The 19,722-nt window shown below is 35.1% G+C and overlaps 1 protein-coding gene across 5 annotated transcripts in view; it reads left to right on the top strand.

Moving 5' to 3' along the window:
* LOC111056267 (kinesin-like protein CG14535) overlaps nucleotides 1–19,722 on the top strand; it is a 172,420-nt gene that overhangs the window by 23,367 nt on the left and 129,331 nt on the right. For all 5 annotated transcript variants that reach the window (XM_039427801.1, XM_039427805.1, XM_039427804.1 and 2 more), the window contains 2 exons: nucleotides 11,157–11,449; nucleotides 17,545–17,599. In XM_039427801.1, the coding sequence (XP_039283735.1) occupies nucleotides 11,178–11,449; nucleotides 17,545–17,599 (327 nt within the window). In that variant the 5' untranslated portion in view covers nucleotides 11,157–11,177. The remainder of the gene's footprint in view (nucleotides 1–11,156; nucleotides 11,450–17,544; nucleotides 17,600–19,722) is intronic.

Here is a 19,722-nt window from a genome sequence, read left to right as displayed (position 1 = left end):
GTATCCTGTTGTGTAGTTCTGTTCTCAGCAATCGAAGAATACAATTCTCACTGCTGTTTCACGATAGCCAGACTTCAAAACCAAGATTCACTGATTCAGCTTATAAAATGAGTAATAGAAGGATATTTTTACTGCTCTTTTAAATTCCATTGACAGTTGAAGCTCTGTAAGTTTTGTCCACTACCGACAATATTATTAAGCCATGTAATTCAAAAAATATTAATGTATCAGCATGAAGCTTCATCATATACAGGTGGATGCACTAACATCATAATTTGTATTATACAGTATTATACAGTATTATTGTACTTTTAATAGTATAATCACAGAATACAATTAATAATTGATAATTATAGAAGTTTTCTCTGGTATAATGTAGTATAAATTCTCCTCACTGTAATTGTAATTGAAATTGTAGTGGAAGAGTAATATTGTGTTTGCAAATGGACCAAAGTGGAGCTTTTAGGAATTTCGTGATGCTGTGTTGTTTTTAGAGGACTCCAGACTATAGTTCGATTGTGAAATTGTGATTCACACACTGGTCGGGCGTATTTTCGGCGGACACGCAATACTAATAGGTTGGTGCGTTTCATGCTAGGTCATTGACAGAACCGCCGGGTAGATGGCCAGCAATACATCAGCTACCAATGGAGAGACACATTTCGATAACTACTTGATATGCTCAGATGAAAAGTCGACCATTAGATGGAGGAAATAAGTCATATATACGGAATCTTGAGTGCAAAATAAAAATGAGAAGAGTATCGGAGAACGGAGAAGACAATACTTTTTGTGTAGTAGAGAAGTTTATATCTCGATAGTACTGTAGTCATCCATCCATCTGTATAATAAAAGAGGATAGGACTGGATGTGTTTATATATTTCTCTAATTGTAGCATAAATATGTGTTTCAGATTTTTAGTTTTGTGGCTTAAATTTCAAGAAAACTGTGATAATTTGGAACACGGAAATTTGAATATGACTCCCTTAGATAAATATTAATTGAATGCATCACGAAACCTGTATTACTATTTTCCTTCTAGATTTTTCACAATAATTAGTATTATTCAGCATTTCATAATTTTCAGCAGTTTGAAGCCATATCTAAAAGATACCTCTGAATAAAACTATTCAGAGCCGTTTTAGCCACAAATTCAGTAGAATGTCGAGGTATCAGTTCCCTTTGTCTCACCATTATCAATCTCTGGTAAACTAGAACCAAAGTAAAGAGTTGCTGAATGAATTTGCCTATGATTGATGGATGGATTAAATTGTGTTGAATTACCTAGCAAGGTAATCTGTCACTGATCCAGACAAACTACTCCCATAAAGAGCGATTCATTAAAACTTGATAATTATGACTATATTTGGTCTATGAACCACCATCGCTGTGACGTTTGTATGAATCATTCATTGTGGGAGTGGCTTATGGGAGTGGAAGTAGCCAATGGCAGACATTCACCTCTAAAGGTCATTCATACGATCCACCAATCTCATCGCTTGCTCAATACTGAATATTCTAATGTGATTTACGAAGCTTCAAAATCTAGATCAACAGAAACAGTCTTTACTTCTTTGTTTACCAATCGAAATCGATATTAGTGTATTTTAAGAACATTGTATCATATTTGATATTATATTTTAGATTCGTCTCATTAGAAAAGACAATACATTTGCCATGATAACAATTATATAATATACTCTAATAATTACATCTTTCATACAATTTATTAATGTATAGTTTTGAATAATGATATTATAAAAATATAGTTGTATTTTTTCGTGGGAAGTTAAATTGAATTGGATTTTATCTATTCAAATTTTCGAGAGACCCACATTATTATTTGATTCAAGTATCATATTTCACAACCATTAATCTCACCCAAAATGTTCCCTTTGCTCATAAAATTATTTTAAATTTAAATCTCTAATAATTGTTTCCAATCATTATTATTCCAACTTCACGTCTCTAATGTGGAACTCTCCATTTTTGCTGCATTCTCTGTAGATAGATTTTTCAGTTTTTCTATTCCTGATGCCTTTTTTTGATATTGGAAAGTCAGATTTAAGCAATGTAAATTTCGGCCATTCATTCTTCACATCATTCTGATGGTTGACTATTTTTCCAAGCAACATCTCTTTACTCTTTTGCCTCTTTTAACATTTCATCAATCACTGTATATTTATATATCATAATATGCTACAGTCGAATAAATAATTTGGAATGTATTATTTCAGTGGAGAATCTACAAGATGCACCAGAGAAACTTACTTATTTGGAAGGTCAATAAAAACAAAAGTACTTTAGTTATTGTTTCAATATTTTTTTTATAATAAAATACAATATCTCAATTTTTTTAATACAGTCTTGGAAATTACATCAGATCAAAAGCGACCCCCATTGCGCATACAATGATGAAGTCGATTTTTAAGATTTGTATTGTATTTACTCTTTTTGTAGTAGGTATCAATCGGTATGTTGGCAATAGCGTCGCGAAATTTTGTTCTTGAGGTGTGCTATGGTTCGTGGTCGACAGACATAAACCAGGGATTTCAAATAACCTCATAAAAAATCGCATTGAGGTAATGCATTTGGAAATGAGCCTCGTCACTGAAAAAAATGACCGCGTCTTCAGGCAGGTTGTCAATCAGCATATGACATGCATTTTGACGGGCAACAAAATCGCGTTCAGTCAATTCTTGAACAACAGCCAATTCATATGGATGAAATTGAAGGTCTTCATGGGAATTATGTCTTCCTGTATTATTTTAGTTGATACAGTGAAATCTATTCCATGTTCCATGATTCAGTTCGAGGTTTAAACAAGAATTCAACTATTCGCACTATCATCTGAAGATCTGCATTCCCTTGAAAGACTTTAGCACCACAGAGAAGGAAAATCCTTTTACTTTGTGCCAGCACCAAACAGGTTGACTGCACAGCAGACGCGATGCATTGCTGCATTATTTGTTGCTGGTCGTTTGGTCTGAGATTCGTTCGAGTTCTCAGGAGTCTCTTTATTTCCGTTGTTGCAGCCAGCAGCCAACACCAGCACAACACACGTGTTCAAACTGATGCCCCATCTTTTACTATGTTTACCTCTGCTACATGGAAGAACCATAAATATATGTTCAGTAATGTGCAGTACAGTATACCTATGATAAGTTGTAGTTTTGTGCTACAGCGTGCCTAGTCTTGAGGTCTATGTGTGTTTTCTAATAGCACCATCACTATACATTACCGAACCTGAACCGTCGAATCTTCAAGCTCTTTCCAATCGGCTCCCTCACAGTCAAACTCACTCTCTCTCTCACTCTCTCTCTCTCATTCTGTCTCACATTATATATATCTCTCTTTCCCATAGTCATCTCACACTTTTCTCACTCACCCCCACTCTTCTCTCTCTTTCTCCACCTGTTCCTTCCATCAATTAAAAGCCAACCGTTGACTATCCTCTACACTACTTCCCCTCCTTCTCAGTTCCCTTTCGCGCCATGCTCACCATCTCTCTCTCCCGTTTTGTTTACTCACAACACGTTCTTTTTTAACTTGGAAAACAAGCGCCCGTCCATCCCCAGTCAAGTCAGACTGACGTGTTTGTTTTTCTTTTGCTCCTCTTTCATCCAAATGAAAACGAATGAGAGAAAAAAGAAATTCAACGATTGCGCCTGCTTTTTGTCTCCGGGCTGCTACCTTCTCCTTTGATTGTTCAGAAAGCGGCTTTGAAATTTCAGAAACGCGCGAACGTGTTGAGCTGAAATAAGCAGGTAGTAGTATCACTTTATTTGATTAGAAATGTGAATGAGTTGATGGGTGTTTCGTGATAAGTAAAAGTAACCAGATAATAGTCTCACTTTACTTGATGAGAAATGTTGAGAGAGTAAATGGATGTGAAAGGAATTTTTATTTTTTTTACAAAAGCATCATGATTATTCGCTGTTCATCTGCGATCTAAGTATGTGATCTAAATTTTGAACGGGATCAATTCATTAAAATTGTAACTAAAACATATTACATAAATAGTAGTGGTACGCTCCATTGTTTTGTAATAGCGAACTAGTATGTTCTCGATAAAGTATTAGATTAAATTTTAATCAATTTCTAAATTTATGTGAATACTTGATACTAATAGACTTGAAATCCTTACTTGATATATATTGTTTGTTGGCAAGATATTAGGACTGGCTGTCATTGAGAAATTTTGGAAATCTGAACTTTTCGTAACGTGCGTTATCGTATAATCACTTAATCACAGACAACTATTTTAATATTCTCTTGTCTATTGCCTAATATTATTCTTGTTTGTGGACTGTGGTCTGTGGTATAATAATTATACATTTAAATTAAGCAAGAATTTTTGCACTAGGAATAGTCCTTTCTCAATCAATGTTCCAATCTCTACGTCTAGAGGGTCTACGTGTAAAGGGTTGTTTGGTAGAAAGGACCTAGAGTCTTAACTCCGCCATTGATAAAGCCAATTATTCAATTCAATTCAATTCCAATGTATAACCAGAGACAAGAAATATAGCTCCTTTATCTATGGTATAACTCGCTTTAATATAATCTGAGAATCAAAGTATACCAAATGAAATGACATTATATCAAATGAAGTTATTCAGTTCTTGACTTTTATTTACGAAAAAATGTGAATTTTCAATACTTTCCTACCAGTTGGACAAAAATAATAAATCTCATTATTTTATAAATTGCAAATCTAAATCGATAGACAATCTTATAAATGGTTAGGTAATCACTCTTAATGCAATGCTAGCGGCTTCGTTCTTCTTCGTTCTAGCCTAGGGTAAATGAACAGAAAGTGAACTCCGCAGTGACACTCATTACTCAAATTCAAATTCAAATTACTGCTTGGGAACTTGATTGATGGCAAACGTGTATTTAACATTACTTTTTCTATGCGTTTCCAAGATTCCAACCACATGAAATTATCAGTATTGGGTCAATGGGAAGCATTTACGTTATCGATGAGGAATTCTGACAGTTTAAAGTGAATCTCAATTCAAGATAGTGAAGGTGGCAATCAAGCTGGACTATTAAATTGAACCGGTTGCAATCCATTTGCTTCAAGCTAACTAATCATTAGTCCTCGTTTACAACTTGATGTATCTATTTCTTCAATAATTTATGTGTAATATATACTACTTTTATTATAATCTCGTTGAGATTATTGCTCTATTTGCCCCTAGATTCAGAGTGGATGAAATCAAATTGCTCAGTTTCCTATTTTTTATTACGGAAAAAGATGGGCCTTGTTTCTCATTAAAATGACTTTATTCAGCCAACTATTAATATGATGGTTGATTTGTGCTTGCCTCATTGCATAGGATATCGAAGAATCACTCACATTCTATGCATAGATTATGTGTCGGAGGAAATCAACAATCTATCCAATCACATGATAATTACAGTTCGATCAACATTTTTGGCAATTTCCATGTTGATTGAGGACTCCGATTTATTATATTAGTTTCTTTCTCCTTCATGTTTCCTGAATGTGATTTATCGAATAAATATGGAAATTTTAGTTGATATTTTTCAGTGGGGAAATTCAAATTCGTGTCTTGTGAGCCCCTTCTTGAGCACTCAGTCCACGTTGGTATACTTGATTAATTTCAAGAGAGACAATGCCAATTACTCTAGTTTGCAGTATCGCTGTCAAACATTTATAAACTTTTACAAACGAATGTTTATCGTAATAAGTTAATCTCAAGCTTCATTCCATTACAACAAGCCCCTTATAAGAATCGTACAACTCACCTGTTGTCTTTATTCTCAAGACTAACCTATAGTTATCTGATAATGATTATCAGCTTGTACCAAAAAACTTCAGAATAGTTCTTTGAAAATTTGATACAACTCTAGTAAGAATGTTACCAATCATACAGACTATCATAATTCTCTCCATAAACGATACAAGTAGAGGAGTGAATACGTTGTTGTATACAACCAAAGGCTATTTCTATGCTGATTACAGTCTCAGGCAATTAACTATATGAGGTACCATCTTAAACCAGACTGAATTCGGTATCGCAGAGTAATAATGCATACTGTAAAGTATTCATGCGATGTTATGTATTGAAAATGCACTTGTGGAACTACAAACACTGCCACGTAGTATATCAATATGTAAATACTGTAAAATGTATCATACTGTAAAGTATTCATGCGATGTTATGCATTTCATTGATTGTTCATCATGTTCAACAGAAACTAGAAATTGTTTTGGGTGTGACTTCTGGCAAGGTCATTTCTATCCATTAATTACAAATGTACAGAATGTAAGCCTGTTGAGGATCCATTCATCCTTTATAGCCTATAAAAAAGGGTTAAAATGGGAGGGATGTGAAGGCATCCTTATACGAATGAGAGGGAAAGGGTGTTTGTGAATGATGGGAAGGAAAGTCGAGTGAGTCGGTTGAAAGAATGTACTTCCAGCATCGAAGTGAGTTTGTGGGGTCTTGTGACACCGCCGATCTCATAGTGTTGAGGCATTCGGGTATAAATGCACTTGTGAATCTACTAACACAACCATGGAGTGTATCAATATAAGCTACACGCACGCACACTTCCAAAGTCAGCGACTGAGTCATCATCAACACTATCAACTTGCATTCCCTCAACATTTCCAATCATCCAGCAATCTTTCAACTGCTGTCCTCTTCAACCACCCCCTTGATTTTTCTTCCTGTCAGTATATTCCTCTTCTATTTGGTCTAGTCTTCCTTGGACCGTCTTGGACATGCCCTTGATTTTTCTCTGTCAGTCTCTCTTTCTTCACGGTCTCTTTCTTCCTTGGACCCTCTTGTACCATCTCCTTCATTTTTCTCTCTGTCAGTCACTCTTCCTTCACGGTCTCTTCTTCCTTGGTCCCTCTTGTACCATCTCCTTCGTTTTTTCTCTTTCAGTCCATCATTGGTTTCTTACACTTTCTTTCTTCCTTCTTTCTTGGACCCCTCTCCTTGCCTGCTCTGCATGGTAGAATGCCTCCGTCTAGTAGGTTAGCTTTTGAATTGGTAATTGTGAATGCCAAGGGCTGCCTTGATTTATGACCTTATCGATCATTGAAAAAGGGCCAGTCAACGCGGACGTGTCCGAGGGGGGAAATGAGAGTGAATTGCTCGACGAAGGGCGAGAAAGAAAGTGAGAAAAAAGAAGGAAATAGAATAGAAACGTTTGGAGGGCTAACTAAATTACTGTGCGTCCGTCCACCGTCACAACCTAACCTGACCTAACCGCATTTCACAGGTGTACAGATGATAATATAATATTCAAATTACAATGAGCTGACTCAATTTATCTTCATCAACTTTTTTCCACCATGAACTGACTGGGTTCATTTACTCGTAGACTATATTATGCTGGGCTAAAAGGCAATTCATGATTGAGCAACTGTAAACCATAGAAAATATTCCATGGTCTTGGCGTTTATGTTGCAAATGTCATTATCAACTCAAGCAGATAGTCCTAACAGTGCTTTTTCGTGATGTTATGTGATGCTGGTAGTCTCATACTTTGCCGTTCTCACACTCTCACCCGGCCAAAACAGTAATAATAGACAGTAGTCGACAGTAATCGGCTTGAAATTTGGATATTTTGACATGAATAACCCATGCCATGGATATAATCTTTTCTCTATGCCTTAACTTATAAGGCTATTACGAACATAATATTGTTGAAAGTAAAATGAAGATGTGAACCAAAATAATAATGATGGTATCTTGAAGTGTCGGCAGATTGAGTAATACATTCTCATTAATCTAGTTTCGAAAGTAGAAAAAATGAATAATAATAGATTACCCTTGAAATCATATTTATGAATTCAATGCCGTCACACATCTCTTACAAGTTCTTACGAATGACCACATCTTTAGAAAATAGTTTCAGATAGCAGCTATTGAGAGAAATAAAATATATTTGCCAATCTCGAATGGTTTAATTGAGTGTGGAAATAGAGAAGAAGCATATGAATCTACTATTTCTCTCATATTGGAATGAGAAAAAAGTAGCAAAATAAGTGTATCATGCGATCAAATCATGTTGTCCGTGATAATTGCATGTTGTAAAGTAACATTTGAATTAGAGTATCGTGTTTCACTAATAAGATGTTCCTCTGGGTCTCACGAAACCACAGAATGCATCCAACACAAATATCGTGTTTGTCTTCCGAATCGAAGATTTCATTCTCATGCCTCTTTCCTGGATCATTTTTCCTCCTTCCCGATATCTTCATAAAGATATCAAATTACGAACTCAGCTACTCGAAACTTGTGGTTGTGGAGATATTTTAAAGTTGGTGACATTGTATATTATTCAAAACCGTTAGAAATTATTATATAGTGATACTCATACAGAAGATGATTTTTGTGGGAAACATCAATACCCGCACTCTTTGATTTCAGTTTCCTTGGTAAAAATAGTGGTAGGGATGAAAAGCATTTATTGCTTCCCAAGAAAGGCCACTTTTGGGGCTATTCCTTTCTTGAAATAAGCACAGATTATTAGGAATCTGTTACTATAAGAAAATTTTGCTTTCTACTATTAAATAGTGATTACTTGAGTAGTTGATTACAGCATAAAGCTAGATTCGCACACAACAGTCACAGTTAACATAAAAAATAAAATTCTCATGAGTTCTTATTGGGCCTTCCCCATTCTGCGAATATGAATAATCCCATTCGAATGTATGGTAATTATATTTTCACTGTTTACTGCCTCTGTTGTATGCGATTCTAGCTGGCTTCCCACCTATCTGTGCAGTGAAAGTAACCTGTACAGTGAGAATATTATTCCCATAAGTTCTAATGATACTAATCATACTCGCTCAACCGTGATGAGTGGGAGTAGTCAATCAGAACTTGTAGTAATTATATTTTCTCTGTGCCGGCCACTACCACTGATACTGTATGTGGGAATCTAGCTAAAAATCTTACCTAAGCCTCAGCTAAAAATCTTACCTAATCACATTATCAATGTATCCGTTAATCCATTATCCCATTATATTGAGCGAGCAATTTCTGTATTTATATATATCTGGTTATTTTTATATCTGGCTATTTTTATAAATCTGGTTATGAATGCTTTACGGATCTCGAAAACGGCTCTAACGATTTTCACAAAATTTGGAACATAGTAGGTTTATTATATAAAGATTCGATTGCACTAGGTCTCATTCTTTGGAAAACTCGCTGAACGACATTAAAAGGATAATTCATCCTTGGAAAACAGATGATAATTTCGTCGTCTCTCGATAACAGAAGATGCGTGTGCCTGTGTGGGATAGAGACTTATTTCCAGCTGTGTAATCATAATCAATCAGCGAGAAATTTTATCTAGCTAGACAATTTAATCGATTTGATCAAAATAATCTGATTTGTTGACATGGCATGATAATCCTCCTAGACTAGAGTATATCATAATTTTCAAAGTTGATCATTATTTGACAATTTACAGTGATTAGTGAGTGTTATTTTGTCATTCAATTTGGTTTGAATATAATCTAAATTATAATTTTTTTGTTTTCAAATGTTTGAACAGAAAATTGAACCTGAATTCAATATTGTATGGAGCATAACCTACTTTCTGGACTATTTATAGTGTATAAACCAAAATTTGGGAAAGAAACAGTTTTGGGCTGTGCCTGTTAGTACCTCCCCAATCATTTTAAAGAATTGTGTTCGGTTTATCAAAAGTCAATTAATAAATAAATAACGAGCGAAGCTCGGTGCCCCGATATTATCCATTTTATTAGTTTGTTAATGAAACATAATTCCCAGGTCTGATTTCTCTAAAAACTAGAACTTGGTTTGAACGGCGGCTGGTTAGGTTGCGATCAGGTGATTTCATATTGGTTCTGTAATAGGATTTCTGTTGGGTAAGAATCAGCTGTCGTTCAAACCAAGTTTTCGTTTTGGTAAAATCGGGCCTTAATCAAATTTGGAAAAGGTACCGTTTGAGGTGAACCTGTTGATCCTTTCTTACTCAACTTTGTGTATCTTTCTATGTACAAATAAATGAATATTTTGATTCTATCAATTTCATCTTTTGATGTAACACATCGTATTCCGAAACTTATCACTCCAAACGATGTACATTATAGAGATGTCATCTGTCATCTCTTCTTAACCAAACAAAATGTAGTTCTTGGTAGAGTACCTAGTTGAAAACAATAGTTTCAAACCAGACCCTTCCATTTGTATATGTTTATGTAAGATCGATATCAACACACCATTCCAGTCGGCTTTGATTTGATCATCGTCCACATATCTCCTGTCCATCATCCGGCATTTAGGGGATGAAACTAACTGCCTTTCACAACGGGGGCCGTGACTGTCACATTCAAGTGGCTTCGACTATGACCCATCACTGACAGTGATAGTGAGTGCATCAGTGACGTCAGTGCGGCATTTAAATGGCATGATCGACACAGGCCATCAGCTGATGACGTAGCTCACCCCTCAAAGCGAATAAACTGATGCTTTATATCCTCCATTGATGGCCTTCCCCGTCACAATCACGGCTTTATCTCCAATCCTCCGGGATTCAACTCCCCCTCTGTCGAGTTTGAACATACTTCTTGCCTAACGATTTTAAACGATTAGGTTGAACCCATATGAACTCTGTCTGCAGGGTGTAGCATAGGATTCGCTTCATTTGTAGTGAGAATCAAATATATTTTCTTCATTTTCCAAATTCTCCTCATTCACAGATTTTTTCGCAATATATTAATGTTTAGTGTAATTGATATTATGTTGCTTCAATATACTGTATCGCTTTATTTTTCTTCAATTCTTCGAATTTTTCTTCTCAAGTTCATTGAAATTCATGTTTGGCTTAAAGAAATTATGTAAAACTGACAATATCACTTTTATTTCACCTTAACGTGTATCCAGCTACTTTATAACAAGATTAAACTGTTTTATGGTTGACAAGGTTATATCATAGAGAAAATAAATAATTCTGCTATCTTTTCTTTATGGTTATAGTTATATTCTGACAATTATGAACTGTTGACAGTTCTGTACTGAACTGTCTCTTGTGGATAATTGGGACTAAATTAAATTTTTTTGGACTTTAATTTATAATTGGGACTGTCTCTTGTAGATAATTGTGATTGAATTAAAGTTTTTCTCTTTTCCAGAGTGAACGTCCGCTTCCCAAGATGAGCTACCGCCATTACCAACAGTCCGCCCCCGATGGGGCGGTAAGGGAAAGACGTCGCGCAACCCCCATACCAGTGCCGCCTCCGCGCGTCCCGCCTTCGCACAACAAGCACCCAACCGCCCCCAACAACAACAACAACAACAGCAGCATCGTCAACAGCAACAACAACAACCAGTCACCTGCCAAACAACATTTGCTGCCCCCGCAGACCACCGCCTCCATTCATCATCAACAGTACTATCGGGCTCAGCAGCAGCAGGCTCATCATAGGTGAATATTATTCTTTTGTTCATTCATTTTGTCATTAATTTATTCATTATTCATTGAAATTGAACGAGACTCTATCGCCATCTTCAAATAATACATGGTAATACACTTTCTAATGTAATCTCACTTTTTCTTCAATATCGATATATGAGGTTCAAGATTTTCGCTCATAATATTGACTGCAATGACATTCCTTCAGCTATATCTATATATATAAAAGCGAAATGGCACTCACTCACTCACTGACTGACTGACTCACTCACTCGCATAACTAAAAATCTACCGGACCAAAAACGTTCAAATTTGGTAGGTATGTTAAGTTGGCCCTTTAGAGGCGCACTAAGAAATCTTTTGGCAATATTTCAACTCTAAGGGTTGTTTTTAAGGGTTTAAAGTTCGTCTTTTAGCATGTATATTCTTCTTCTCCCAATCTCTTAATTATAATTGAAATTTCCATATCATAATATATCATATGTTACTATAGAACTATAATCTAGATAGAGTACCTCTTCGAAACAGTTGTTAACTGGCAACTAAATTAATAATTTTGTAAGGTTGGCATTAAGTTGAGTTGACTTTGTTAGGTTGGCACCAAGTTGAAGATTTAAATGCATTTATCGCGGAGAAATTGATTGGGCACTGCTTCTTCAATCCTGGGAATGTTATATTACTAGCAGTGAGGCTCGCTTCGCTCGCCATATCCGTTTAGCCAGCCGTTTAGTCTGGACCCCCGACTGGATTGTCCTAACATTATGATAAAAATGCCCAAATGAAAAATGCAGGCGAGCGAAGCGAGCCTTCTGATCTCATTCTTGGACGATCCAGTCGGGGGTCCAGGGGGCGGAGCCCCCTGGCTAGACGGATATGGCGAGCGAAGAGAGCCTGACGGCTAGTTTCTTATAATTGTGCTTTTTGTTATGAGTATCAATAAATTCTTTATCTATCAATCTATCTATATTTCTTATATAAGTGAACTCGCTTACAAATTTCGCTTGTCTTTTTTTCTTCCTATTTTTCCTTTTTCACTCCTCTTCACCCTTCATTCCTTACTTTTATACCCTCTATCAGCGTATTGCATGAGAAGCCATAGTTGGCTAGATATTTCTCCTCATTTCATTTTATTCAGCCCACCTGTTCTTTTTTGTATTTTCTATTGAAATTTGTATTTTGATTGTATTGTTTCTGTATTTGACATTTATTGTGTGTTTGTATTGAATTGAATAGAAAATATAGTAAGTTTATAATCTCTATACTAATTTGCTCCAAAGATCTTATTTATACATAGAATCATACACAAATATCCATGAACATGATTGAGGAGGGAACAACAGGCTCATCAGTTCAAAACTATTTCTTCAGCTCTAGATCTATAGAGTTTATCAACTGATGAATCGAAAGTTTGAAATATTGTTTCTCAAACCATCCAATGATGGTCCCCGAAAATTTATAGCTCAGTTTATTTGCAAAACGTGTGCCGCAGACTTTCAGCTGTTGATAAAGTAATTCGAAAATTGACGCTCCGTGAAATTCTATTGCCTTCGAACAAGTTTGCTTTTAAAATTTGAACGATGTTACGGAACTCGCGTCTGTTGTTAAGTTCATTTAAGAAACGGGTGGTGGTGAGGAGTGGGAAGAGGAGAAAAACGATGGAGAAGGAGAGTGGAAGAGGAGAAAAAACGTAGAATATTGTTGGCGGCCTATAATGGGCATTGGAATGAAAGCCAGCAGGCCACCCATATTTACGAGCCGTCTATTTATAAGGCGTTTGATGGGCGTGAATATATGGTGGAAAGATGCGTGCAAATTTAGACACGACCAGAAACTCACGTTTAGTCTTGAGTATTCCTTCCTTGAGTCTTCCTTGGTAAAGCAGACCTTCACTCAGCTTCCGCCAGAACCACGTCCTGTCAAAAAGTGATTATTTGCGGCATGAATTGTTGCTCGAAGCGAATTGTTGAGTGTCCATAATCTTCTAGATACTATCGATTTTCTACTCCCACACATCACATACTGATCTAATACAGTGCATTATTAGCTCGATAAGTTGAACCATGAATAAATTGTTGATCAACCAATTCGTTCCACCAATAATATACTAGATTATTGAGATACTGTCCTTATATTACTGCTCTAGAGATTACTGCCCTTTCATATTACTGACTTTGAGAAAATAATGACTGACTGTTTAATTGAGTCAATTTACATGCGGTTTGAAGCAGAACAAAGGTTGGTGATCCCATATGGGTAGGTGTTTTTTACGCACAAAAATAGGAGGATTATCTTCACTACTGATGTGAAGTATCCTTACATTCTTCGCACTGAAGATAAGTGAATAAATTGCTATACATGGAACCAAATCAATGGCACCGTCGGCCAATACTAGGATTATTATTATTTCAGACTGATGATTTTAATTTAATACTAGGATTTGTATATTATGAGATTCGTTAAAAAGACTAATTTTCTATAATCTCCAGATTTATCTGTCATTTTTAGCAAGCTCACTATCAAAATGTCAAACAGTTGAACCAACTTAATAATTTTGATATTTACGTTAATTTGTTTTATTCAGAGTATAGATTTGAAAAAGGTCGGATCAGTATAGGTGGATTCAATGAAGTTTTTCGATTACATGTATGAAATGATATATTATATCAATATGAGAATTGACATTAAAAATATCACTCCTTTGCTTTCAATTCATAATCAATTAACCAATTTTTATTCAGAGCTCACAAAGAATACAATGTAAAAAATATAATGAAACAATCACGATAACAGTTACAATGAATATAACAAAATAAAAACAAGACGAATAGTTTGAAAATGAATTAGTGTGCTGGAAAATTGGAGGGAAAAAGCTTGCCAACTATGGTAACCCATGTAATAGTCAGGTAAGGTATAACAGCAAGGGTAAAGATGTGACAGAAAAGTGAAAGAAGGAGGGTTTTTAGGCAGGGGTGATTATAGTCAATTTTTCAGTTTTTGAGAAGACATACACATATCACACATTTTTGAGATAGACATACTCATACAGTTTTTGAACTCACATATGCACAACTAAGCGCCATGAATAACAATAATAATACGAATGAATGAATAAATAATCCTGAAAACACTCGATAGAATATAAAATAATAGAATGACTTATTTATTTGTTGATGCTCAATGAAATACGTGAAGACTGCTCTTAAAATTCATGTGTTACATGCCTGTACGAAAACTTCAGTAGCTCATTGAGCTCTTTTTCATCATACGTGACTCCATTCCTGCTCTTGAGAAAATGATCAAGTGCTGAGCAAAAATTTCCTAAAGATAAATCAATCTCAGACTCATTGAATTTCCCCCTACAATGTGACAGAGCTGCTATCTAGCAGAGGGATGCGAAGTGACGTCATGTGGATAAGGGTTGCGTGTTAGTTCTGCAGCATCTCGACAGATGTCGCTGATGTCATCTCAGTCATTCCACTGGAAAGTTCATTCAAGTTTTCTTGATGAAGTAAACTCGGCCAACGTTAGGAGGCCCACTGTCAGGCTAGCTACACACACATCGATTTTTGTTCGAAAAATCGTTGATAAAAGTTGGTCAAATATTTATGCGATCATAATGATCATAAATATGGCTGTGCAACAGAAAGCTCAGGCTTCTTGACTCTGTTATTGCAATGGAATATATGAGGTGGAAGATAAGTTAGTGAAAGATCCTCATCTGCAGGTGAAAATTAATGTGAAAATTTCTAGTGGAAAATCCTCAACCCAATATAACATATGAACTCAAGTGCATGATATAGAGAGTGACATTAAGTATTACTGCTATGTAGAACATCAGGAAAGATCTCTCTTAAAGAACTTCTCTCGAAGGATTGATAAATGTTTCGAGTACAAGTACGGGAATATGTCAAATTGAACATGTAACCATTTTGTGGAATGGCCTATGATATTTTCAAGTATTCATTCCCACTTTTCAACATAGGAATTCTAGAAAGAAATAATATATATTCTCCATCTGTTGAGAATAAGGATAAGTCATACTCTGATTAATCAAGACTATGGCTTTCATTCTCGTAGATAATAAAAATATATCGTATTATGATGCATTCCCAATACACACAGTATATAACTAGCTACTATACTGCACTACTTTATCATTCTTCTTGTAACTTTTGAAAAATGTTTAAAGATATTCAACATTCTAAGTGATGAACTGAATCAATATTCTCTCAAGAATTATTATAGTATTCACATTATTGGAATACTGTGACATAAAGGAAAATGATATTAATATCATTTTGTAGATATCTATCAACTGAACTATAATCTGAAGATATATTTAATCATCTCATAACTTCAACTACCCTCGTAACAGACCAACATATCCCAATGACCCACCTACTTGCCACTAAATTTCAATTTGTTTCTCGCAGCCAAAATAAGAACTTCATAACAATAAATCTCGTCATATTTTTTCTAATTAGAAACGTTTATTGAGAGAAATTATTGTCTAGTCGTCAGTTGTAGGGTGGGGCGTGGGGGTGGGAGGAGCCGGAACGAAACGGATGTGCTTATTACAAATGAATCTCGACTGTGGATGAATGAGTCTATTAACCTTAAACATTTCCAAGTGTCGGCTGCCGTTAAATAATTACATGGAGAGTACGCCTCACTGTCACTAAAAACACTAGAAACACATGCATTTCTATTATATCTGTATAGATGAGAAATGTATATACATGAGAGAACCACACATTTCTCAGCAGGAAGTGCATAGAGGGTGATGTTCGTACGCGTGGAATTATATACATAATCTATTTATATGTATATGTAGCCAGTTGAGTGCTATTTGTGAGGCACAAAACTCTGTGACAAGTCGGAAGGCAAACCGCAATCCACTCTCCGTTGCCCTAGTCGAGTTAAAACAGCATCCATTGGAAATGTTGCGACCAAGTAAATCACTTTAAAATACCCGGCACTGTTATCCCCTCAGATGGTCGTCAAGGTCTTAAAAATAGGTCTTTTAGTTGAAACGTTTTTTTAGTTTTTCATTTTCTATTGCGGATGATGCCATCAGAAGCTTTTTTCTTATGCTTGAGTATTGAGAAATGCGAGGGTGACTTGATCGGATGATCAAACGTCCATGCCTATCGATGGAATTCGAACCCGCGACCAGGAAGCACTAACAGACTCCTCAAGTTTTGGAGCCATAAACAAGCTGCATAATAAACTTGCAATAAATATATTTCACTTTCAATAACACTCTGAGACGTTTTAGAGCTTTTCTGTGATGAAATAAAAGCACAAAATGTTGTATTTTTGTACTGGAGATGTTCTATTTCTTCAAAACTCAAGGCATCACCTTCAGTCATGGTTGAGCTAGACAACATAAAATTGCTTGACCCTCCGTGCAACGCCAGTTGCTTACAAATCGATTCTTGGACGTACGAATTTTTGCCGTACTTATGAAAGGCAAGAAGTTAAGAAAAGAAATATAAAAAGAATCTAGAAAAAAGAAAAGAAATCTACAAAATTAAAAGGAACTTGACAACCACATGAACACATCATCTGTTTGCCTTTGCCAAATTATGTTAAATCTAATAGAATTTATAAGGACGCGGGAAAAAATCGCACGGCCATAAATCGATGTGTGTGTTAGGCTAGTAAGTCGGCTCGGCTATCCTTTGAGTTTGACTGTATTGCGGGGCACGGGTACTGGTACCGTAGTATATGGTTTCAGAAAATAGTAGGATTCCATTGATTGATATGTGTTTATTTATTGATTCTCAAACTGAAAATAGAATTCAGAATACTATTTATTTTTTCTCTCTCCATTTTATATTTTCCTGAATTTTATTTTCATGAATTCTGAAGCAGCTAGTAGCAAGCTACGGAACGAATATAGTGACTTGATATATTGCAAATCATATTTATATTGTGCTGCGCGTTCCAAGTGTATAAGTGTTTATCGAACTCGTCTCTGTTGTTGATCGAATATAATAATTTCTACTCATTTAAATTTACTCCTCACATAACAAAATCTCTTATCAATAGCCATCTGTTTTCCTCACAAGAGAATTTTAAATTGGATGTTTCTGTTTTTGCAGACAACAATATGATGACATTCCTTCACCATGGATCAATCCTCGCTTGTATTCAAAGGTAAGCTTTAAAATATATATTTTTCTATCATTATTATTATACGAATGCAGAGGATTAATAATAATTATTAGTAGAGTGAATACGTGAATGATTCATTCAATATGAGAGATTATCAACCCTTATTTTCCTGCTTACTTGAATAATATCCATTCTACTTTTTCGAATTTTTAAAGTTAATCGACCTTCTGTGCTTACTCTGCTCATTGATGGCGAGTAAGTGAATGTTTCAATTTTTGGTAAGCCAATTTCCAAATGAAAAGAATTCTTTGTTCAGTAAGCTTAATGAAGCATTCAAATTCTTTTAATGATATCAGACATATTCTTTATCCCAAGTTCTCTAATTGCAATTCCAAAAGGCAAGCAGTACATTGACTCCAGATATTCATCAACGCACGCACTCTTAATCTAGTATACATTCCACTAAAGCCATCTTGCCAAACATCAAAGGCTCCTCCTCTGAATTCCATAGTCTTCATCTTTATTTTCTTTCCAATTATTACTGAAACTCCCCATTAAAGTCTCTTCAACTCATTGACGTTCCAATGATGAATTGAGTTTATTAATTCGGATTGTAGTACTGGCTGTTGATCATAAAATGGATAAAATAAATAGAAATGGAACTTATTATGGATGATTGTGATACTATTGGAAAATTGGAAACTACTAGATGTAATTTGAATTATATTGTAACATATACTGCGATATGGATCGTTATTCAGAAGCCTAAGTTATTAATGCAAGCACTTTTATTTTACCTTAAGCTTTAGTTATTTCAATCATTTAGTTACAGAAGATGAGAATTTCTCTAAATCAGGCTGATACTCAGCAGCAACTCATACATTTTGCAGTCATTTGAAAAATTACAGTCATTTAATTCCGATTACAAATTCCCGACTCTCAGAATAATAAGATCAATATCGGGGCACCGAGCTTCACTCGTTATTTATTTATTGACTTTTGATAAACCGAACACAATTCTTTAAAATGATTAGTACTAACTAAATGATTAGTACTTTATAGGGAAGTACTAACAGGCTCAGCCCAAAACTGTTTCTTTCCCGAATTTTATACACTATAAATAGTCCAGAAAGTGGGTTGTGTTCCAAACACTTGAATTCAGGTTCAATTTTCTGTTCAAACATTTGAAAACAAAAAAATTATAATTTAGATTATATACAAACCAAGTTGAATAACAAAATAAAACTCACTAATCACTTGAAACTGACAAATAATGATCAACTTTGAAAATTGTGATATACTCTAGTTTAGGAGGATTATCAAATCAGATTATGTTGATCAAGTCGATTAAATTGTCTTGCTATATAGAATTTCTCGCTGATTGATTATGATTACACAGCTGGAAATAATTCTGTCTCTCTCCCACACAGGCACACGCATCTTCTGTTATCGAGAGACGACGAAATTATCATCTGTTTTCCAAGGATGAATTATCCTTTTAGTATGGTTCAGCGAGTTTTCCAAAGAATGAGACCTAGTGCAATCAAATCTTTATATAATAAACCTACTATGTTCCAAATTTCGTGAAAATCGTTAGAGCCGTTTCCGAGATCCGTTAAACATAAATAACCAGATATATAAATATAGAGATTGCTCGTTTAATATAATAAGATAATTTAAGTTATTGCTTTGGAATAGCAATAGATAGAACATTATTTAGAGATAGAACTATCTTATAGAAAAACTCTTTAGGAAAACTTGTTGACTGAATTCAGTGATGTATGGAAAATGATAATTATCTGGAAATATAGATATTATTAAAGAAATATTGCTAGTTTCTTTATCAAAGTTGGGTACGGTACATGTAGATTAGTATGTGTTCATAATCTAATGATCAATACCTAAGTAATGATCATTTTTTATAATTCTGATATGATATAATGAGTTATTCCCATATTTTATTCTGTGAGATGTTGCTTGGGATGGCATTTCTAGAATTAACTACCAACAAAATAAAGGAGAAGAGATTTTGAGTAAGGGGGAAGTTCATATCACACAAAAAAGCGGAACCCTGTTGTAGGAGGAGTAGGAGCAGAAAGTAATTTGAATGATTAATTCTATGATCAAAGAGCACATGAAAATAGGCAGAAAGTGAAGATATTACG

Source organism: Nilaparvata lugens, chromosome 5 (genome assembly GCF_014356525.2).
Source record: "Nilaparvata lugens isolate BPH chromosome 5, ASM1435652v1, whole genome shotgun sequence".
Classification (NCBI taxonomy): domain Eukaryota; kingdom Metazoa; phylum Arthropoda; class Insecta; order Hemiptera; family Delphacidae; genus Nilaparvata; species Nilaparvata lugens.
This window is presented reverse-complemented; position numbering and strand designations above follow the sequence as displayed.